The sequence below is a fragment of the Cimex lectularius genome, unplaced genomic scaffold (assembly GCF_000648675.2).
Source record: "Cimex lectularius strain Harlan isolate CLEC.00 unplaced genomic scaffold, Clec_2.1 scaffold5, whole genome shotgun sequence".
In the NCBI taxonomy this organism is placed as follows: Eukaryota; Metazoa; Arthropoda; class Insecta; order Hemiptera; family Cimicidae; genus Cimex; species Cimex lectularius.
This window is the reverse complement of record NW_019392993.1, coordinates 2,436,767-2,461,365: the sequence shown is the minus strand read 5'-3', so window position 1 is coordinate 2,461,365 and position 24,599 is coordinate 2,436,767. Positions and strand designations below refer to the sequence as shown.

General features: G+C 33.7%; 2 protein-coding genes across 3 annotated transcripts; one reads left to right on the top strand and one right to left on the bottom strand.

Moving 5' to 3' along the window:
- Positions 1-2,435: 2,435 nt before the first annotated feature.
- Positions 2,436-4,470, top strand: LOC106666064 (cuticle protein 7-like). 2 transcript variants are annotated; one of them, XM_024229643.1, is made up of 4 exons: positions 2,436-2,484; positions 2,622-2,729; positions 2,789-3,139; positions 4,287-4,470. In XM_024229643.1, the coding sequence occupies exons 1-4, from the start codon at positions 2,473-2,475 to the stop codon at positions 4,428-4,430; spliced, it is 615 nt and encodes a 204-aa protein (XP_024085411.1). In that variant the 5' UTR covers positions 2,436-2,472; the 3' UTR covers positions 4,431-4,470. The 2 variants fall into 2 exon arrangements, with proteins under 2 accessions (XP_024085411.1, XP_024085410.1); XM_024229642.1 differs by lacking the exons at positions 2,436-2,484; positions 2,622-2,729; positions 2,789-3,139 and adding exons at positions 3,538-3,558; positions 3,696-3,803; positions 3,863-4,213 and having other exon boundaries at positions 4,287-4,469.
- Positions 4,471-6,597: 2,127 nt separating this feature from the next.
- LOC106666062 (cuticle protein-like) lies at positions 6,598-23,594 on the bottom strand. Its single transcript, XM_024229649.1, has 7 exons — positions 23,510-23,594; positions 23,055-23,447; positions 22,902-22,982; positions 17,559-17,687; positions 17,032-17,139; positions 16,575-16,949; positions 6,598-6,778 (listed from the first exon to the last, which is right to left on the bottom strand). Exons 1-7 carry the CDS (start codon positions 23,519-23,521, stop codon positions 6,635-6,637), a joined length of 1,242 nt encoding a protein of 413 aa, XP_024085417.1. The 5' UTR covers positions 23,522-23,594; the 3' UTR covers positions 6,598-6,634.
- Positions 23,595-24,599: the final 1,005 nt, after the last annotated feature.

Genomic DNA, 24,599 nt, shown 5'->3' with positions numbered 1-24,599 from the left:
AAAAAGAGAAGGGTCTCACTTTTAGTCTTAATTGACTTTAGGAAGGCCTTCGACTCTGTGCAGCATGGTCTATTATTGGCAATTTTTAAGTCTTTACATTTCTCTGTTAGTACGATTAAAAGGTTTTCACCATACTTGATAAACACGTGTCAATGTGTTAAGTATGTCGATGTAAATGTTTCATACTGGACAAGGTTCCTCAAGGAAGTATTTTATCAGCCTTGCTGTTCATTTTATTCATCATCCAATTTTTCACATGTTTTAAAAATGTCAGGAGCAAGATGTTCGCAGACTTCAAGCATATTGTTCAGGTGAGAAAAAACATGCAACTAATGGTTTAAAAGATGTATAATGATTTGAAAAAACTAAACATATGGTGAGAACAACATAGGGTAGCAATACACTATGATAAATGTCAAGCAGTGCTGGCAGGACATAGAAAAAATTTGAACTGTGTAAATGTTAAAAATGTAAATATCCTAATAAATAACTACAAAATATTGCTGGCCAAATCATTAAAGGATCTTGGGGTCACAGTTGATGAAACTTTGTCTTTGCCAGAACAAATTTATCTTCCACCTGAAGTAAAATTACAAATTATAAAACCTATGTTGTTCCCAATCTTCGATTATGCTTGTCTATGCTATTCTAACATAAGTAAAAAAACGTAGAAAAACTACAAAGAACACAAAATGCTTGTATAAGATATTTCTATAACAACGAATACTATGATCATGTCACACCATATTATGCAAAAGCAAAAAAAATTAAATCAAAGAAAGAAGAGCACTAATACTCTCGATGTTCTTAATAAAATTATTAAAATCACAAAAACTATCATATCTGGTAAATAACTTTAAAATGAATAAGTCTACCCATGACAAAAATACTAAATTTGATAAACATAAATTTATATTGCCTAAAATGAGAACTTCTATTTACAATGCGTCTTTTTTAGTAAAAGCAATGAATAATTATAATTAAAACAAGCTATACAATTTACTACTTCTACCACACGTAAAAACGAAACCTGTATTAAAAGAAGAGTTACTGACAAAATGAAATAATAGACAAAAATGTAAATACAATCTCTTCGTGTTATATACTATTATCTCATACTATTATTATTATTATTATAGTAATAAAACTAGAATATATTATGTAGACGAAAAACGAAAATCATGGGAAAAAGCAGCGACCCACTATAACTCCAAAAGCAAGGGTATATCTTACGAAGTTATTGTTGTTCTTTTGTTGGGATTTGAAGAGAATGGTTTATTATAAATTTCTTGTGTCCAACCAAACCGTTAATTTCAGTGGATATTGCACACAACTGGAGATATTTTAAGAGGGTTCGCACCAGCAGAAGTCATATCAATCCTAGGGGTGGCTGTGTTTTGGAAAAAAAAGCCCATTAGTATGTAGGGTTCGAATGAGGGGCCACTGGATTCGAACCCCATACCTTTACTTTACAGTTATGAGCACCGTCTCAATTGTAATGATTAAAGACAACAATTTCCCATAAGAGACCAGCCTTGGCTAATTGCATGGGGATTGTTTTTCCACCAGACCGCTGGACCCATGTTAAGAAAATTGTTGGAACTTGGCTAGGGTGTTTCGCCTAGCATATTCGTTTGTCATTGCCACATTGAAAATTTTACGGGCTTATTAATAAGGGAAACGTTATTTCTCTTGAGGATTGCAAAAACGCAACGACTTCATCGCTCAAAAATCTGAGAAGGTCTGAAAGAACGGATTTGCACATTTCCATGGAAAATGATGACATCGCATGGAACAATTGGTTTATATATTTTTGACTACAAGTAATTGAAATTTTCATTGCATCTATCATCAAAAACGCTACAGACTTGACAGTTTTTTTATCCAACTTCAACTCATTTTTATACTGACTTTTATTGCTTTATATTTACTTTGGGTTAATTAATTAGTTTAAATATATTTTCTTTTTTATTGCAAACTAATAAATTTAGAGTGTAACTTCTAATTCCTTACAAATCGTGATGATTTATTTTACATTTTACATCAAACAATTTTACTTTTCTAACGGAATAAAAAAAGATTTTTAAAATTTTCGTTAGAAAAGTTCAAAATTAATCATTTAAATAACATCTGAAAGCTAACGTCTGATCATGGAAGCTTGTAGACTGTAATTCTGTGCTTATCTTTATTCTTATTTATTAATGGTTAAAAAATGTTATTTTCAATCCACACAAAAGGCACAAAACATTAGAAAAACTCATAATTTATAATGGTTACGAGAAAGTGCAAATAAACGAAGTGCACATTTCTCGTAACCCGTTGTGGGTGAGGTGTTTGATCATGAAAATGTTTTGAAGAACTATTGGAAAGGTAATAACAAAATTTGGCAAGGCCATAGAAGGGAGGGGGTCGAGAGTCCAGAGAACTATATAAAAGGCTGGTCCAGATCTAGACAGTCACTCAACAATCACCATGGTTGCCCAGGTGGGTTTACTTTATTCTTCGACATTAATTACATCGGCGTACTAACATTTGCGACGTATCTTTTCGCCTCAAGAACTTTATTACTAGCATTGTTTTCACAAGTGCGGTTGGAATAAATCTAATAATTTTGTAATTAGTTTGCAGTATTGGCCGTCCTTTTGGGAGTTGCCTCCGCCGGTCTTTATGACGGTCACGGATATGGATACTCCGGCCAGTCTTTCCAAGTTGCCGCACCCGTAGCTAAGGTCAGCATTTTAATTGGGTTTTATTTTCGTGATTAATGAAATGAATATCGAATTAACAGGTAGCTTACGCCGCCCCCGTCGCTAAAGTGGCTTACGCCTCTCCCGTTTACCACTCTGCCCCTGTTGTCCACGCTGCTCCTGCTGTCCACGCTGTCCACGCTGTTCATGCCGCCCCCGTAGCTCACCACGTCGACTACCACGACCCTCACCCCGAATACAAATTCGAATACGGAGTCCACGATGCCCACACCGGAGACGTCCACAGCCAATCCGAAGAAAGGCACGGTGATGTCGTCCACGGCAGCTACTCCCTCGTCGAAGCCGACGGAACCAAGAGAGTTGTCGAATACACCGCTGATGACCACAACGGATTCAACGCCGTTGTCCACAGGGAACACAACACTCACCCCGTAAGTCAATTAAAACTATTATGGTTTCAACATACAATGGGCAAGGATTATGCTTGATTTTCTATACTTNAGCTAACGTCTGATCATGGAAGCTTGTAGACTGTAATTCTGTGCTTATCTTTATTCTTATTTATTAATGGTTAAAAAATGTTATTTTCAATCCACACAAAAGGCCCAAAACATTAGAAAAACTCATAATTTATAATGGTTACGAGAAAGTGCAAATAAACGAAGTGCACATTTCTCGTAACCCGTTGTGGGTGTGGTGTTTGATCATGAAAATGTTTTGAAGAACTATTGGAAAGGTAATAACAAAATTTGGCAAGGCCATAGAAGGGAGGGGGTCGAGAGTCCAGAGAACTATATAAAAGGCTGGTCCAGATCTAGACAGTCACTCAACGATCACCATGGTTGCTCAGGTGGGTTTACTTTATTCTTCGACATTAATTACATCGGCGTACTAACATTTGCGACGTATCTTTTCGCCTCAAGAACTTTATTACTAGCATTGTTTTCACAAGTGCGGTTTGGATAAATCTAATAATTTTGTAATTAGTTTGCAGTATTGGCCGTCCTTTTGGGAGTTGCCTCCGCCGGTCTTTATGACGGTCACGGATATGGATACTCCGGCCAGTCTTTCCAAGTTGCCGCACCCGTAGCTAAGGTCAGCATTTTAATTGGGTTTTATTTTCGTGATTAATGAAATGAATATCGAATTAACAGGTAGCTTACGCCGCCCCCGTCGCTAAAGTGGCTTACGCCTCTCCCGTTTACCACTCTGCCCCTGTTGTCCACGCTGCTCCTGCTGTCCACGCTGTCCACGCTGTTCATGCCGCCCCCGTAGCTCACCACGTCGACTACCACGACCCTCACCCCGAATACAAATTCGAATACGGAGTCCACGATGCCCACACCGGAGACGTCCACAGCCAATCCGAAGAAAGGCACGGTGATGTCGTCCACGGCAGCTACTCCCTCGTCGAAGCCGACGGAACCAAGAGGGTTGTCGAATACACCGCTGACGACCACAACGGATTCAACGCCGTCGTCCACAGGGAACACAACACTCACCCCGTAAGTCAATTAAAACTATTATGGTTTCAACATACAATGGGCAAGGATTATGCTTGATTTTCTATACTTGCAGGTCGTCCAGAAAGTAGCCTACGCTGCTCCCGTCGTCCAGAAAGTAGCCTACGCTGCCCCCGTCGCCAAAGTAGCTTTCGCTGCCCCCGTCGCCAAATACTCCGTCGCCGCCCCCGTCGTCTCCTATGGATACGGACACCACTAAATACGATGCTCAATTCTGTATATAAACACTTTTTTTTATTAAAATAAATATATTTTATTTAAAATTCATAGTTTAGCTGTTTTCCTTCCCGAACCTCCGAAACAAAATTATCAGCATTCAGTGTCTATTATGTTAGATATGTTTTGAACAATCTAAATCTATAAGGGAAAGGGGGGAAATCGGTAATAATAGTATAACAACAAAATCGGAAAATTTGGCAACAATAGCTTGCAATATTTATTATTTAACATTAACAGATACGAGTTTAGGACGTTGCAAGGTCGGTTTTTGACAACCACGTCAAACTTAATATTTCGCAAACAAAAACTGATAACAATCGGTGCGAAAAAAAAAGAGAGAGAGAGAGAGAGAAATTTATTATTTAGAGATTAATTAATAAAATTTGCTTAGTGATCAACGTTGATATCAAGAATTAGCCTGACTTCTTATTAGATTTTAGTTAAGTTATAAAAATGCTTTAATAAAATAAACGAAAACCATATCTTTGTGGTATTATGGATATAGAAAACTGTATGGCTCACTTTAAAAAGAAATTTAGCCATATCTGATCTACGAAGACTCAAAAATCGATTTTATAAAAACGAAGAATTTCAAAAGCTTTTACCATATTGTTGTTCTTCCTCTTCATATTGAACTTCAAAACTGATTTTAATGAATGGATTTCAATGGCTCATTAGCGATTTTATGTTGGTGTGCCTGTTTGAGTCTATGAATTAAAAGGAGAAAGCTACTCCCCAATATGTACCACCCCTTTCAATAATTTTTATATTTTAATATCACGTAAGCTAATTACTCGTGGTAAATCCGCACTGAAAAATATAAATTTATCATTTGCTGTTAAGAAGTGCCAAAGTTGAGGCTTTAGATTAAATATGAGGGATTATCTCGCTCGGTCTGATCAAATGACCTTTTCCCTGAGGAACCAAAATTTTTTTTCCAGAGGTGTCAGTTTTGTAAACAGACGTCGTCACCTTTATTGTTTGAGTTTTCAACACTGTCTGAAAATGCATCTTTGTTTAAACGAGTCGAATTTAACTCTCGTCTTGTTCTTTTCCTTTCCTTTATTTTCATTCACCAGACCCTTCTTATTTTGTTTCCAAGAAGCTTCTATTTTATTTGTCTTAATAATTTATTTGTTAGTCTGATTTAAATAAACTTCACTCAATCAATAGTTTTGAAAACTACCGTTCATTATACATTTTACAAGAACAATGTAATTGTGGTTCCAAACTGAATGATAAAAAATCTTGAAATATATTGTTAGTAACAATTTTTCAATACATTTCTATGACTTTGTTAACTTCAAAGATCTTTTAACAGGGCAGCTATTGGCTTCTCGAGTGTTTGATCTTTATTTATTCTGTAGTATTTATTGTAGTTAGTTGATAGTTAAATATTGCATCTGTTACTTGTTATTTATTTATTAGTTTGTGCCTTCAAATTGTTAGTTTTGTCAAAATGTAACTTGTTATTTGGTAGGTCTGCACTTTTATTTGTTCATTGTTGTTTGTCTTTATTTATCCTTTGTTGTTGTTGTTTTCGTACCGAATTTTTGATTTTTAGTACTTATTATGGTTGATCAATATTTATTGCTCTCGTTACTTGTTATTTATTTATAGCTTTATGATTCTCAATTTCTAGTCATGTTAAAAAACGGAATTTGATATTTCATAGGTCCGTTCTAATTAATGGAGTGTGGACTCAAGTGGAATTAAACCGTGGAAGCTGAATGTTCCAAAACAACGCAAAAAAAAGATCTTTTAACACAATCATATAACAAATTCATTTGAATTGAAGTGTAACTGCAGGTTGTGTTTATAGCTTTGCTAAGTTGCAAACCTAGCAAAATTAACATGGTATATTTTAAAACTGTGCTCGTAATTCAAAAATGAGCCGACGTAATATGTTTACTATGAAGGTACAGACACAGTGAGGACCGCACGGGTAAATTCAACCAAATCAATTATAAAACTGGTCTTTCTGACTTTGGAACTCTACTGTTATTGTCAACATTTCCGTTCATTAATTGATTTAGTGTTTTTCAAAACATACTTAACATAATAGACAACGAATGGTGACAATTTGGTTTTGGCAAAAATTTGGTTAAAACAAGAATTTTTAAATAAAAAATATTTATTTGAATAAAAAAGGATGTTTATATACAAAATTGAGCATTTCCGTATTTAGTGGTGTCCGTATCCATAGGAGACGACGGGGGCGGCGACGGCGTATTTGGTGACGGGGGCGGCGTAGGCTACTTTCTGGACGACGGGAGCAGCGTAAGCTACTTTGGCTACAGGGGCGGCGTAGGCTACTTTCTGGACGACCTGAAAATACAGAAAACCAAACATAATTCTTGCCCATTGTATGTCGAAACCAAAATAGTTTTAATTGACTTACGTGGTGAGTGTTGTGTTCCCTGTGGACGACGGCATTGAAACCGTTGTGGGCGTCAGCGGTGTATTCGACAACCCTCTTGGTTCCGTCGGCTTCGACGAGGGAGTAGCTACCGTGGACGACATCACCGTGCCTTTCTTCGGAGTGGCTGTGGACGTCTCCGGTGTGGGTATCGTGGACTCCGTATTCGAATTTGTATTCGGGGTTGGTGTCGTGGTAGTCGACGTGGTGAGCTACGGGAGCAGCGTGGACGACGGGAGCGGCATGAACAGCGTGGACAGCATGGACAGCGGGAGCAGCATGAACGGTATGAACAGCAGGAGCATAGGCGACCTTGCTGACGTGGGCAGTTTGGTAGAAAGGTGCGCTGTATGCTACCTTAGCAACAGGGGCGGCATGTACGACGGGAGCAGCGTGTACAAGTGGAGCGGCATAAGCTACTTTAGCGACCGGAGCAGCGTAAGCAACCTGTCATGTAAAATAAATATTACTATTCTGCTCTTTTATCCCATAAAAGGAAAATTCTAATTCGACCGACCTTAGCTACGGGTGCAGCAACGTGGTAAGACTGGCTGGAGTATCCATATCCGTGACCGTCATAAAGACCGGCGGAGGCAACTCCCAAAAGGACGGCCAACACTGCGAACTGTCAATTGGAAATAATTTTGAGTTATCTTCTGATGGATCAATTCCATTTTTATAAAAAATTAATCAAAAATGTAAATCCAATTGGAAAAATTCCTTCAATAAAGTTTTTCCTCGATTGACACGATAAACACAATCATAACTGATTAAACAACGCAATATCTTTACAGTTGAATAATTTCTTAAGACTTTTCTTTTAACAATTTATGAATTTTTAATCAAATTTAATGAGAGAAATCGACCAGTTAATACAAATATTTGAGAATTAAATTTGAAGAACGTTTTTTGATATAATCGTCACGAATTCCTGACAGAGTTATTTCCGTAGAATCTCACTGATCCGACCACATGTACAAGATCTGATCACACTTGATGGTGAAAGCGTACCTTGGCAACCATGGTGATTGTTGATGAATGACTGACTTTACAAGGTGTCTCAGGGCTTATATATCTCAACGTGCTGGCTCTGCCCCTCTCATGCGGCCCGCTTGCCAAATTCATTTTTTCCGTCCCAAAAAAATTTCTCAACACACATGTAAATCTGTGCCTGGGGTGATTTGCGTATCAAATGACGGGACTAAAAGCCGATTTTGTTTTTTAAAAAAACACCTATTAAAAGGTGAAATTGTGAGAAAATTAAATAACAATCATTTGTCCAAATCTTTTAACAATTATTTAGTAAATTGGTGTATTTTATTGTAATCACTTTTGCTAAACTATCCTTAAACGTACCAGTTGACACAATTTAATCGGACATTAGCCAATTTAATAACAAACAATTTACACGTATAAAAACAATCCTCTTGCATTTACCAAACATTTTCTTAAGACACAAATAACTGTCATTCAACAATAAAAAAATGTTTAAATGGTGTCAGGCATTCCAGAACGAATGAACGTGCGACTAATGCGACTAATCTTGAGAAGAATCCTTGAAGGAGATTAGAGCCTGAAAATGTAAGCAGCGTTCTAAGAATTCAGAACATTAGAAGCATTAATTCATAAAAAATATTATATTATCATATATTGATAATATTGTTGTTATTTTATACCTTTTTTAGCACCGTTGGAATCCATTGCAAATGACTATAATTTTAATGTAAAAAATTTGTTCGAATTAAAAGAATTCCTGAAAACAAAAAATGTATGTGTATTATTAGTATAGATATCGTATGAATGTTCACCACGATTCCAGACATAGAAGTAATTAATTTAATAAAAGAAAAATGGAAATACAATTGCATACTAATTAGATGATGACATTTTTTCAACATTCTAGAAAGATGGGTAAATAATTTCTTCTTTAGATTTAGCAATACTTTGTATAAACTAAAAGGGTTATCTGGCAGTATGTCTCTGTCCCATTATTGCAGACTTTTTCATTAATGAAATTTTCTATACATTACAAAAAAGTTCAGAAATAAGAATATACTTCATAAAAAAATGACTTATGATACAATTCTTTCGTTGCATAAAGATAATAGTTGATGGAAGAATGTAAAGCATGTATTAAGATATGTAAATAAATACAAAATTACAAAATAGAACTTTACCCTTTTTAGATATAAAAATGAGTAGAAAATAACACTTTTAATACTAATATTTATAAAAAAGCTGAATGTTCTGATAGAATATTAAACTATTTTTCATCATATCTAAGACATCAAAAAATAAATATTATAACCAATAGGTAACAAAAAATACTTAAAATAAGTGACATAATGTATCACAAAGAAAAAATTTTAAAAATAGTTAATTAAACATATTAATTATCCTGAAAAATTAATTTTACAATTAATAAAAAAGAAAAAGTAAATTTTACAATAATAAATACATATGATAATAAAGAAAATAATAATAATGAAAACGAAAAATATATAGGACTTGTATACCTAGAAGGACAGTCAGAAAGAATTATAAAGATTTGTGAATTAATGAATAAACATTTATTAAAAATATACTTATACATTATGCTACATACATTCATTAATCAGGGGAAGTGGCGGGGCACTTTTACGTCCTATTTCAAAAATTTGCCTATCAACGCACCTAGTCCTAGTTTGTTGTTATTTTTAATTAATCAAACTAGAAAAATAGTGGGAAAATTTTCGTAAAAACCCACTAGGTATCAAATAGATAAAGATTTGTAAAAAAAAAGAAAACAGTAGATAGAACAATTTAATTTTTACACATATTTTAACAAGAACATTAATTCTATTCTTCCACCTATAAAAGATAATACAGACAACCTTCTTAAAAACAATGTAGTGTATAAGTTGTGTTCATGTAAAAAAGCATATGTTGGAAAAACTGTACAATTCTGAAAAAATCAATTAAACCAACAGAAAAGAAATATTGTTAATAAAGAAGGTTGTTCAGGTTTGTCAAAATATTTAATGAAACTAACCACACAGTGGATTTTGTAAAAGTAAAAATAATAGAAAAAGATGAAAATTTTGTGGCTAGAGAATGTATATATAAATTTAGAAAATTTATATTAAATTAAAAAAACATAATGTATTAGTTAACTTGTTGACGACGCATAAAAAAACATAATTTTTTTTTAAATTAAAAATTTAAAAAAAACATTTGAAATACCATGGTCTATTGTGTAATTGTAACCTTCAGTGTTTCATTTTCATTGGCATGTAAGTTACTTTTATTAATTGTTAACACGTTGTTTTTTAATATTTGATGTTTTTTTACGAGAGAGATGAGATGTTTGTACAAAAGGGATTTAAAAGCGGCGAGCGAGGCGGTTTTGGGGATTGACGAATGAAGAGAATTCCAGAGATTTGTTGCTCGAGCTAGAAAGGATCGTTCAAATGTGTAAGGTTTTAAGACGAGGAAGGTTTAGGCCATTGGGAGATGATCGAGTGTTCAGAGAGTGGATAGAAGATTTGCATTGATGCAGCTGGAAAATATAGTGAGGTCGACGAGAATTTATAGATTGGGAAGTTGCCTAGGAAATAGTTACTACAGAAGGAGAAAAAAAGACACGGTTTTTTATTTAATATTAATTAATCATTACTTTTATCACACTCAATAGAGAAAAACGATCGTTGCTTTATTTGTATAACATTGCTAAGAATTATAAAATTGTTGTTATTTTATCGAATGAAAGTTATTTACAATAACTTATTAACACGAAAGGCACGTCTTTTTAATTATTTTATTACAGCAAAGATTTCTGAGTGCAGTAGCCGGGAAGGTTTAGTACTGCAGTAACTTGCACAGTACTTTAAAACGAGCTGAAGAATGGGAAAAGGCAGCACCCCGAAATCGATTCTGCAATAAACAAAATAAAGAGTAATAAAGTAAGACTTGTTTACGTCTTTGAAGAAACGTGCTTTTCTTGGGTAATGATGATTAGTATATTTTCTGTTTTTACAGATTTTCAATTTAAAAAAACTACCAATCTACTCAAGATAATACAACGTTCAATTTTACATTTTCTTGTAAAATGTATCATGAACGGATGTTTTAAAAAAAATCAACGGACAGTTCAAGTTTTTATTAGCTATTACAACATTATAAAAGTGAACATTTATTTAAGGTTTTTAGTCGAGATGAAAAAAAGTCAATGGCACGAGAGGGATTCGAACCCACGACCTTCGGCTAGATACACCGCTGCTCTTACCACGTGAGCTATCGTGACCTCGATCCACTCGGACATTCCTTTGAAAAATGGCAAAAGGAGGGAAAACTCATAAGGTGGGGTTGAGATGGGGAGTTGATGTCCGAGTGGATCGAGGTCACGATAGCTCAGGTGGTAGAGCAGCGGCGTATCTAGCCGAAGGTCGTGGGTTCGAATCCCTCTCGTGCCATTGACTTTTTTTCATCTCAACTAAAAACCTTAAATAATTGTAAAGTTTTAATTCGTCAAGCGGACCACGAAATTAGTGAATTTAATGAATTATAAAAGTGCTAATCCGTGACATGCTTAGTTCTTAATTTTTGTAATAATTAAAATTAAATACAGGGCGGTTCGCTATAACATTCAAAACAATTGGGCGATAGTAGACTAGACTAATTAGAGTAGGATGGAGTAAAAATCAGTTTCCAGCTCTTTCCTTCGAGAAGATAATTTTTAAAAAGAAAAACTAGAATCATTCCACTACTAATCAATTTCACAGAGTTACGGGATATATTTCCACATGCCTCGAGCAGAAATTGTTCTCGACTATAGTTGCTTTCGACGAAGTATAGCATAGGGTCTATTATACCAACTAAAACTAGTTTTATCACAGCCATATTATCTGATTATACAATCCTCAACGAAAGATTTTCGCAGTAAACCAGAAATCAGATACTTCTGAAATGAAAGAAGTGATTCAAGGTGTGCCACAAGGGTCGATACTCGCTCAGCTGTTGTACTCGATTTTTACTTTTGACATGCCCATAGATACCTACCATACACTTTACGTTGTCTATTTAAGACTTACATTTGGTAGGAGATTAACTTGTAATCTACGATTACAGAAACAGACACTTACAGACGATTTAAAATGCTTTACAACTTACTGAACCGACGATCAAAATTACCATTAAAATCATAACTTTCCATATAAATATACTTACTCAAATTTATATAGCTGTATGAGTGCCAAATTTCCGGATCGGCCAAATTTCAATAATCAAAGATCGTCTCTGGTACACTAATGAATATGCACTACTTAGGAATTTCGTTACAAATTTTGGATTTCGGCTTTTCGCCATCTTTAGTAAAGAACTGCGTGTGACTAGCATCAAAACCTCCGAGTGTTGGCCCCAGTAAGTGCCCAGTGTCCAGACCAATACCATCAAGTAAAGAAAAAAAATATGTATATACGTACGCCTTACGTAAATGTAAAAATTATCTCTGACATTTTCTTATTTTACAACATGATTAATAATTAACGATATATTGCACATTTGCATAAACTTTAACAAAACTACATTTGCTTTCGTTACTAACAAAAGTATTTGTATCATTTTTTATTTAAGTTTCAATTTGCAGCCTTGGGTGTTGCTGATTGTTTATTTCCTCCAAGGAAAAGTTTGTTCCTCTAAATAGCCAAACGTGTCTTCGCAAATTGTTCTTTATGTTAGGTGTATTTCCTTTTTCTAAGACAAAACAACATTAAGACAATGAAAATATATTTTATTTTGTTCCTTGCCAACCGTAAAAACTAGCTCTTTAATAGTTCCGGAAGAACGAATTTTATTAAGTATTCTTGACAAGGCTAAAATTGAAACAAAACGAAAAATGTCCAATTTCAGTTCAGTTTAAAACCTGAAGAATAAATGTTATTAAAATTTAAAAAGTATTAACAACTCATAAACATATTTAGAATTTAAAGGAAGTCCTTTTTTTGTAAACTTGTACCTTGACAAACGACTGTCTTAGTATTCACACAGTTGACTTAAACGATCAGAACTAAACTTGAGGTACAAAATTATTAAAGGGCTACTTGACAGGCGCCCCAAACAGACAATAGCTAAACAGAAACGACTTTACACTGATAGTACTCACATGAGACTAGACCGACCTGACGGTGCTGAATAAAAAATCTCCAATCCCGAATCCTTCGTGCCATCCTTGCAGGTCCCTTCTACGTCTCGAACCATTCTAAATATTCCAACCTTGAGAATTGTCTCGGATACAGCCCAATCCCGATATATTTGATATCAATATATCAAACCAAACTATCCGCAAATCCTGCCCCTCTCATTAGAAACCTATCCCATCCAACCCTGCAAGAAAATCCCACCAGGCGATTAAGACGCCGATGACCCCGTGTTCACCTGGGTTCGGTATAAGCCCATTTTTGTAAAACATGCCAATTAGGAGATTAGAAAAATGATTCAGTCATCTGATAAACTCACCTACCACAAGCCTTATCTGCAATTCAAATGAATTACAAGATTTGACCCAAATGTTATTCTAATGAAATATTTTGAAAAATTCTCAAGAAGTTTAATAACGTGCTTTATATATTAAGTAACCTAAACCATGAAATTTGTACATAATTCAATTTCAATAGTTTTGTCATATTAAGATGGTATTTATAAGGTTACTCATTGTTTTTTTTTAGCCTATAATATAAGAATTTTACATCAGTGTAAGTGTAAGTAAAAAAGTTTTTCTCTCATGAGTATTTCGTTTTAATTGGACTAATAATGAAAAAGTTTTACTTTTTTTAATCTTTCGGATAGACAATGTATATTTCCCTTGTAATATTAAACATCCTAATTTGCAAGATATCCTACGTTGAAAATTCAATTCCGAAACGTTCAGGTAATTTTTTATTCCAAATTATGAACATGATATTATAGGTGGTAAAAGTGTTATTAAATGTTTTGTTGAAACAGGTTTGATGCAACATTGTTCAAGTAGTAAGGAAATGCAAGTCAAAATTGAATTGTTCTAATATCATGGTGTTACAACAGCGCTAGAGCTGGGTTGAAAGGGTTCGGGATGAAAGGACTTCTTGCGGTTTCGAGGATAAATGGGATTTGAAAGTCTGTGTGGATAGTAGCGTTCGATATGAAGTAGGAAGGATGAGAATTGGGACGAATGATTTTGAATTGGAATTATTCGATTCTTGGAGGTTGTACGGTTAGTTGAACCCCACAGTTTTCCAGATTGGTTGTAAAAATGATATACAGATGCTGTTTTGTAATGAGTTTTCATCTGGTGAAAAGTGTTCTTTTGAGTAGTTTATGCTGTTAGTTCATTTTTTAAATTTAGTGTAGAGCAATGTGCCAACATCCCATATCTTAAAATCTCCAAAGTTCGCCGTTCGTTGTTGTTTGTTACGTTTTTTATTTCTTTTTGTACGTAATTATTAGTTGGGTACACTGTGAAAATTAATTCCAATTTGAAGAAAAAGAAAGATTGACTAGGTCAAACAAAAGTTCAAAGAAACCTGTTTGGTTTAAAACTCAAAGAATGAAAGTTAAATTAGTGGCACAATTGTATAATAAATCGACAGCAAATGCCCTAAAATATTGCAAGGGTACAAAATTCGTCGGGTTGGGAGATGGCGAAGGAACGAATTCATTAAAGTTTTAGATGATCTTTTTGATAACTTGAATTCAAGGAGTATCAAAGGGAAATTTTTAAATATAAAGGAGGAAATAAGTCTATTCTCTATTTTAGCTAAATCAAAAAATTACACACTTGATTTACTTGAGAAAAATATTCTAAAATACATCGCAGAACTAGCAACAATCATCTGGAACGGTTTTTTGGTTACATTAGTAGATGAGCAGGGCATAACGACAAACTAAGCGCGTAAGAGTTTCGTTCTTCTTTCTTAAAACCATTGTACAGATCATTTTTAAATAAGCGATCAACCCAATCAAATACTTTGGTTAATAGAAAGTATTGATAAAGTATGCTTTATAACGTAAATTTAAAAAATATACATATTAACTAAAATATTTTATTTTAAGGGCCCAACAAAATTTGTTTAAATAGTACTTAATCCTACTTAAATATTGTACTAACATTTACTGGTTTATTGTTTAATTTTTTTAAGGTCAAAATCAGCGAGGGCTATCATTGCCTTTATGGAATAGTGCATGGGAATGTGTGTATTGATGTGTGTGTGTGTGTGTGTGTGTGTGTGTGTGTGTGTGTGTGTGTGTGTGTGTCAATTTTGAGGAACACGTGCGGAACCACCGCCAAACAGGGAAAACTCATGGGCTCCTCCGTCTTTAGCTTTACATTTCCATATGACTGACTGTACAGAATTATTTACATATAACCTAAAGGAAAGAGAATTTTAATTTAATTTGTATTCAACTTATTTATATACCACAGTGAAAATCTTTATTTATTCTAAATTTAATAATTTAAACAATCATCCAAGATAGCTGATTTATACATGAAACAATAATAACGTTAAATATTCATTTAGGTCTGTAGAGAGAAGGCGGACGGAGTAAAGATTATAGAGTTGCAAGGAATCGGTACACTTTTCACCCCTCTACACCCTCTGTATTATTCTACACTCTTTGGTCATTTGTCGATAGAAAGTACCAAATAGCTGATGACATTGGTTCTAGAAGAGAAAAAGTGTCGTATAAGTTTGGAGGCGGTACCGCGCAGACGAAGGTTCATTTCTTGAACTATTCTTCCAAACTTCTTCCTATGTGAGCAGTACTGGATTAGGATTGATATTATGATATACGCATTATATACTGAGCGAAGAATGGAGCAAAGTTGCAGCCTTGCAATGCACCTACCAGAATGGAGGTAAATGGAAAAGAAAGAGAGTTACATAAGATTCCGACAAAGACTTAATACCTTTGTAAACAGTGATAATTGCCATCAATCAATAATAATAATAAATAGTGCTATAATTTATGTTGATTGTTGAAGGAAAACCTTTTTTTTAGAATCTTTTAACCGATGTGAAATTCATAGGGGCATTTTTTTAAATATTTAGCTTTGTTCCTAAATCGCTGTTTTCTTAATCTTCTCTCAAAGTTCAATGTTTTTGATTTAGGTCTAAAACGATAAATAATTTCGAAATTTTTCTACTCAATAAGAAAATATCCTGGGCAGCATTGAGGTTAACACTTTAATATATTGTTTACACACAAACATCTATGTTTGTATATGTATATGTCTCAAACATTATGTTTTATTTCTAGTGATATTCGGAGATTAAAGAATTTTTTTGTCAAAATTCAATAAACAGATGCAATAAACATAAATGTAACTAAACGTTTTTCAGTTATTTAAACTTAATTATTATCATTAAATTATTCTGTGTTTTCTGTGGCATGACTTGTCGAGATGCATTCTTCTTAAACCAGGCATAAAAAAGTAAATGTTTAGAATAAAAAAATATTTATTGATATAAAAATTATATATACACAAAACTGTTCATTTCGTATTTAGTGGTGTCCGTATCCATAGGAGACGGCGGGAGCGGCAACGGCGAATTTCGCAACAGGGGCAGCATAAGCTACCTTCTGGACAACGGGGGCGGCGTAGGCTACTTTCTGGACGACCTGCTAATATGAGAGGATCAAACTTAATTCTTGTTCATGCGTTTTAAAGGACTATAGTTTTAATAAACTTACGGGGTGAGCGTTGTGTTCCCTGTGGACGACGGCGTTGAATCCGTTGTGGGGGTCGGCGGTGTATTCGACTACCCTCTTGGAACCGTCGGGTTCGACGAGGGAGTAGCTGCCGTGGACGACATCACCCTTCCTTTCTTCGGTCTGGCTGTGGACGTCTCCGGTGTGAGCATCGTGGACTCCGTATTCGAATTTGTATTCGGGGTGAGGGTCGTGGTAGTCGACGTGGTGAGCTACGGGAGCGGCGTGGACGGCGTGGACAGCGTGGACAGCAGGAGCAGCATGGACAACGGGAGCTGAATGGTAAACGGGAGCGGCGTGTACAACAGGAGCAGCATGGACGACCGGAGCATGAACAACAGGAGCGGCGTAAGCTACCTGTAAATACAATTTCAACATTCATCGCTACATTCTTATAGATACATAAACGTCATTATGTCATCACATTACAATCACTGACCTTAGCTACGGGTGCAGCAACTTGAAAAGACTGGCCGGAGTATCCATATCCGTGACCGTCAAAAAGACCGGCGGAAGCGACTCCCAAAAGGACGGCAAATACTGCGAACTATAAAAGCAAAACGTTATCTTACGAATCATTTCACAAAAAACTTACAAATGTGTTCTTAACCAGAGAAATGATATGGAAAAGAATCAAATAGATTTAAAATAAAACCCTCAACGCTTATCAGTCGTTCAGGTTTAGCATATCTTAAAGAACACGAACAATCCAATTCAATTCTTCAAAATATTTGTTTTAATTAAATCTTTCCGGTAAACTTTCAACAGTGATTAATGTTATATTTTTTATCTAATAGGTTAGTTAAAGACTCTTGAAAATTGGAATTTTTTAAACCATCTGAAGGTTTCTCACCATAGTCATTTTACTACGTAATATAGATAAAATATTGAAAAAACAGATTTTGTTTTGACTGAAAGATGAGAGTAGATAACCGAATCACCAATCTGCTTTAAATTGATACACACCTTGGCGACCATGGTGATTCTGGATTGACTCTGACTTCTGCGGCGTGGCCGACGGTTATATAGGTGGATAGTGGTTGTCGCCCCCACTCGAACGACCTTGCAGATATGCCAAACGGCTTTTCCTTCTCGCTGAAGATCATTACCAAACCAGGGTCGCTGTGCCTGCCGGTTCACTCGTAAATTCGTTTTGCAACGTGAACGGCAAGAATTTGATATGAAAAAGAATGGCGTAACCGTATCGGTGATATCGATGAAAGTTAATACCATAAAAAAAATTGTTTATAAAACTCGTACTTATCAAAATTGAAACAAACGAGAAACATAGCGTGGTGAGTAGCGTATGAACACGATGTTTTGGAGAAAACAAAAAGTTATGAAGAGAAACCCACTTTCATCAAAACTCAAACGATTTAACAGAAAGTGATTGTTACCTCGCGGTTTTATATGCTTGAAATTCGCTGGGGGAAAAAAATTTTGTATTATTTTTGCCTGCGTCTGCAGAGATGCACCAAACAAATGATATATGCATTCATTTACAAAATTAATAAAACCAACAACACATATAGAATACAAGAAAAGAACAATACACCACATTTACATACACACAGATAAAGGGTGTACTGTGAACAGACGTCAATACTTCAAAAGGTTATCCTAATGTAAAATTGAATTGAAAAAGTCCCGATTGTTCAAAGTCTGAAACTTAATTGTATACGATATTTTGCTTTTTTAGGTAACTAATAAAGCGATTACAGGTTAAGTCTGCCTTTAATAGTGTTAATAATTAATAAATATTAATCCTACTGTAAATTCGATTACGGCCATAAAAAGAGCATTGAAAATCCTGTCATTCATTTATTTATGTTTATTGTAACTTTAAGCAAAGAAAATCCAAACCATGTAAAAGATTAAGTTCTACGAGTTTCTGACGCACTTTTCATAAGTGTAAATAATATTTTATAGGATCTGTAAATACAGACAGAATGGCGCTTACAGAAAAGTTGCTCTACTAAAGAGATCTAAACACGTACCACCAACGTCCAAAGACCAATTATCATTTATGTAAAATTAACGTTTAATTTGATTTTTCTATCACAGCAGTTAAAAAAAATTAGTCATTACGATTTTGAAACTTCAATTAAAAATAACGTAAGTAATACAAAGTAAATAAAAAGATTCTTTGGTACGAAATTGAACATAACCAAATGAAATAAGCTCATAATTAAATTAAATCTCCGAAATGTCCACCTTCATTGACTTCATTATCAAAGAGTGTTGTCATTTTGAACATTATATTTAATTTTTGAAGCTTTTTGTTTTTCTTATGTTAAATTTCGTACCAAAAAGTCTGTTTTATTTTCGTTAATTTTAATATATGTTTCAAAATATTTTGATTTTTTAAACTGATTGTAACCGGGAAAAAATGTCGGTAATTGAACGTTAATTTTACAATAACGTTGATCATTGACCTTCAGAGATTAAATACGTGTTTAAATTTTGTTAGGAGCTCGTTATTAGGGGGAAACTTTCCTGTACGTACCAAATCTGTTTGTATTAATAGAGCCAAGAAAATTATACTTAAACTTTATTAAATTCAGTAGTTTTCGCGGTCCGACCAATTAATATCTTTCAATTAATTAAGGTTTTTAGTTGAAATAAAAAAGTCAGTGTCACGAGCGGGATTCGAACCCACGACCTTCGGCTAGATACTCCGCTAGTCTACCACTATCGTGACTTCGATCCACTCGGGCACCAACTTCCCATCTCAACCCCACCTTTTGAATTTTCCCTCCTTTTTGCCATTTTTCGAAGAACTTAAACTTTATGTAGGAAATCAGAAATTCGTAAAAGTGTTATTATAAGCAATTTTTTTTAATTTGGTTGCTTAAGATTACGTAAAAAATTAATTATGATCGCTAAACATATATGGATTAATATAATAGGTATAACTTTTTTGAGGTAAAGGGACTTCATGGACTAAAGTTGTGAAAAGTTGAAGTAACTTGAAAATTGCAATATCTTGAATGTAATTGAGATTCAGACTCTGCGCAATACTAACTTTTTAGAAGTTTTTATTGTTTGTTAAATTTCTATCTTTACAGTCGCCTAGATATTTACTATGCCTGCAGTCGGAATAGGTGTGTTATTCGAGTGTTGGACATGGCGCATGGCGATGGTTAAAGATTATTTGGATACATTATTTTATTTTCATTAATTTTTTCCTCCATTGAATGTTGGAGACAGCTAAGCTTGGGTTTTGATGCGAGGAAACGATAAAGGCATCGTCTGCGAATGTAGCAACGTTAGGATTTAAAGAGCAGTGTATACTGTACATAGCAGAGGACCTAGGATGCTTCCTTACTGTACTCCAGTTCCCTGAAGGAAGAAAAAGGAAAGATATCAACGTCATTTGATTTGGTAGGTAATACCTATCGGGCAGGCATTTTAAGATTAGGAAATAGGTTTCCGGAACAATTTATGCAAATTTTAACGACGTTGTCCAAACCATATCATCATTTTGAAATTAGTAACAGACTATTATATCGAAATAATCATAAATTCAACACATCCTTCCAGATTATCTCAATTTATCTTCGATCTTATGTCTTATTTCGCGTTGTCAGTGTATAAACAAGATTTCGTGCGATTAAGTTAGAAGATAGATGACCTATCCCACCACTAGAGAAAAACACAGAAAATTAACAACAACAAAAGCTTTAAATAATGAGTCAAAACATATATGTACGTCAGAGAGACTGAAATTTTGGTGGGCGGTATATTTTCATTCTTAAGATTTGCATTACATACAATAGTTAAAATACGCTGTATTTTCGCTCTTATTTCCTATAATATTGTTATAATAATTTAATATTTTGATAATATTTAATCAAATTTACTGTAATGCAAGTAATGTTTTGATTTTTAAAAAACTGTATTTTTTAATTGTCAGTGAAATTTTCTTCTGCAATATTATAGATACAACTTTAAAAAAAATTATTTTGTTAATAGGTAGTACTGCAATTTTTTCGCTTTTCATAAATTTTATGTAAGACGGTGTGGCTGAAATGATTAAGTATTTGTACCTTCATTATCCGGACTCTACGAACTGATTTAAGATAATGCGAATTCTTCGTAAAATATTTTCTTCAAAACCTGTCTGCATGTTCTACCTAGATTTTTTCTTCACTAACTTTTACTGTTCTTCACCAAATACCAAGACAATTTTAACAAGGATTTCAGATTAAACAAGTTACTAATTACATATAATCTACCTAGCTTTTAATTGATGATAAGACCCGTTGATCATTTTTTATTTCCCTTTCAATTAAATAAATATTGCCTATCGTATAGTTTAAACATTTGCAATTAATTATTTAATTTAAAGCACATATTAATCCTTTTTTATAATTTTCTTCTTCTCTTCTGGTAATTACATACTAGCATATTTAAGTGTTTTAACCAACGGGCAATTTTCAAAGTTTTTATTCTCTTATTTGAAATGTGTGTTAGTTAATAATTGTATTAATGGATTTTAATCAAATTTTAAAACTACTATTTAATGCTACTTACTCTAAATTCTTTAATTAACACCCCAATTAATGATATTTGTATAAAAGTTAGTAATTCTATTGAAATTATTATCTTTTTGTGCAGAAAGTGTCTAAAATATTTCTATTATACTTTTATTTGTATAATATTACTCTATTATATGGGTGACTGTTTTTGGCCGGAAGAGTTAAATAAACCTCTGCTTGACATAATTTAGTCGATGCCAATGAACCCACAGGTTTATGGTATGAAGGATACTTTAAGAAATTAAGACGATTAAAATAGTGAAAAAATGTGATTTGATCATTCAATATGTAATTTAAACAAATCCTCTTTTCACTAGAAACATCTGGCGTTATTTTAACACATTTAATTAATATTAACTAGAATAAAATTGCATGGAAATTATAAACAAGTTTAAAAACTTCTCGGTCTTCTTGTCTACTTTTTGGATCTTGTTAATAGCAAAATCGTTGCGTTAATTAAGGAAAATGAGCCCGTTTCATATTTTGTGTATTTCTGCAATTCTGAAGAAACTTTAATCTTCAGAAACGAGTCGTTGCGACATCCAATTTGAGGTGAACCCGTCGTTTGGTTTAATGAGTTTTGTTAATTTATGTCTTTTTTGTCATATCTTCTTTATTTAACTTTAAAAAGCCATATTGGTAAATACTATTCTAATTGTAATCTACATTTAAATAAATAACCTTTTCCTAATAATTTCAAGTTTATGTTGTTTTCAAATTGAACCCAAAATAAGATTTTAAGTTTGTTTTTTTTGCCATAGAAACATATTAAAATCAGTACACATATTTTTCGTTTCTATTTTTTTACAAATAAAATTTTGATATAAAAAGAGTTTGCATAATTAATAAATGACTAAAGCAATGTATGGATGTGTTGATTCGTGATGGTGCGAGATTATCGGAAAGGGAGAGACGTTAATATAAATATTTGATATAACATGATATATATATATATATATATATATATATATATATATAATCCATTTATGTTTAGTGGTCTAATTGACCAAATTACTTCGTTCAATTAATTATTCTTTTTTTATGAAAGGTCTTGGTTGAGATGAATTTATTTATATATTTTTATTTATATAACTGCAACTTAATAACTCAAAAATACTGGCTTATCACATAGACATTTGGTCATATTACAGATTTTCTGCACTGATAAGACTGAGTTTAAGGTTCAAAGAGAAAAAACAGTGGAATGCTAGAGGGATCAATTTGAAAACTTGTATAACACACCTAATTCTAAGAAAAGTTCCTTAGATATTCTTATTTGAGCTTTTGAACTGAATTATTATAAATACTTCAATAATATATCAACTAAACGGGGATTTGTTATTTGATCATCATCCAACCGATTGGTCTTCCTGTTCTATAATTTTGGTACCAAAACAATAATATAGCTAGCCAAATAACTAAGCAACTTCATCACTTTCAGACCTCAGAAAGAAAACTAACAATAAAAGTATTTTTCTTATAAAAAATTGTAAAATATAATGTAATTGTAAAATTGTAAATATAAATTAACGAATATTATGTATATTCACTTCACTGGTTGAACTCTTATAACATTTTTAAAGTATAAGTTTTGCAATATTATGTTTTACATTAGTATTTTTATTTATGTTACCATGGTTTCCATCTTATAGTATTGGGGGGTTTAGAATCAAAACTTTTTTTAATTTTTATATTTTTTTATTGGTATAAAAATGGCGACTATATACACAATGAGATACTTTTATGTTTAAAGTATTGTCTAGTCTTAGTGGTGGTATCCAGCGACGACGGGGGCGGCGTAGGCTACTTTTTGGACAACGGGGGCGGCGTAGGCTACTTTCTGGACGACCTGCTAATATGAGAGGATCAAACTTAATTCTTGTTCATGCGTTTTAAAGGACTATAGTTTTAATAAACTTACGGGGTGAGCGTTGTGTTCCCTGTGGACGACGGCGTTGAATCCGTTGTGGGGGTCGGCGGTGTATTCGACTACCCTCTTGGAACCGTCGGGTTCGACGAGGGAGTAGCTGCCGTGGACGACATCACCCTTCCTTTCTTCGGTCTGGCTGTGGACGTCTCCGGTGTGAGCATCGTGGACTCCGTATTCGAATTTGTATTCGGGGTGAGGGTCGTGGTAGTCGACGTGGTGAGCTACGGGAGCGGCGTGGACGGCGTGGACAGCGTGGACAGCAGGAGCAGCATGAACGGCGTGAACAGCTGGGGCGAGGTGGACAGCCTGGCTAGAATATGACAATCCGTGTCCGTCAAAAACTCCGGCTGAAGCGACGCCGAAAACGAGTGCCAATACTGCGAGCTGAAAACATTTTTTTTAAACAATATCCTTTGATTATTTTTGTCATTGCACCTCCTACTGACCTTAGCGGCCATTGCGATCCTTTGAGACCTGACTGTGTCTGTTGACTGATGATGCTAAAGGTGGCTGTGTACCTTTATATACCTCGAGTGCTACGCAACGTCCACACGGCCCCTTTCACTGCCAACCCCTCCTCTCCTTACCGGATGCCCTGAGTTTTATCGTATTTGTGCTTTAATTCTACTTTAACGCGGTTGTGAAATGCCACAGCGAGAGTACTTAAGAGTTTTAATAAACTCTAATATGTTTGAAATGGGTTTGAATCATCAATTTTGTTCATTAATTATAAATGATTGCCTTTTCTTTTTTAATCCTAGAAATGAATTTAGCTGAGCTGTATAGAAAATTCCATTCAGCCGTTTTATGGTTTTGTTAAATAAAAACAATTCCAACATAAAAATTTAAAACTTTAATTATTTACTGATTCTTCAATAAATTTATCTTTCATGATTTTCTTTGTAGTTTTGATCAATTATTATGAATATGAAGAAAACAAAACATAAAGCAAAAAATTATTTGCATTTTCAAGTCAACAACTCTATTTGTATGTTTGTGGGTTTTTTCCGACAAATTAACCCTTTTTAATTTGATATTAAACTTTTTGCATTAAATTAACATTTTTTAATTGCTAATTAATCATTTGTAACTTCAAATTAGCCCTTATTAATTTCAAATTCAAAGAAGTATTCTTTATTTTTATATTTTATTTTATATCGTATTTAATTTTTGTTGAAATTAATTTTTATATAAACTGCTTAGAGCCCAATTATTTTGTATTAACACAATAATCAAATATACAGTAATTTTACTTTGAATATGTTTACATTTCATATAATTTCTTGAGACTTTTTACAGCTTTGAAGAATGGGTCAATTTGAAAATAAATGGTTTCATTTGAAGGTAAAAGGATTAATTTTGAACTTAAATGAATTAATTTAAAGTCAAAAGGGATTAATTTGAAATTAAAAAGGGTTAATTTGAAATTTCAAAAGTTAATGTGGTGCAAAAATGGTTTAATTTTAAGTTAAAAAGTGTTAATTTGAAATTTAAACAATTTAAAAAACTTTAAGAAAGATCTCCGATTACTAGTGG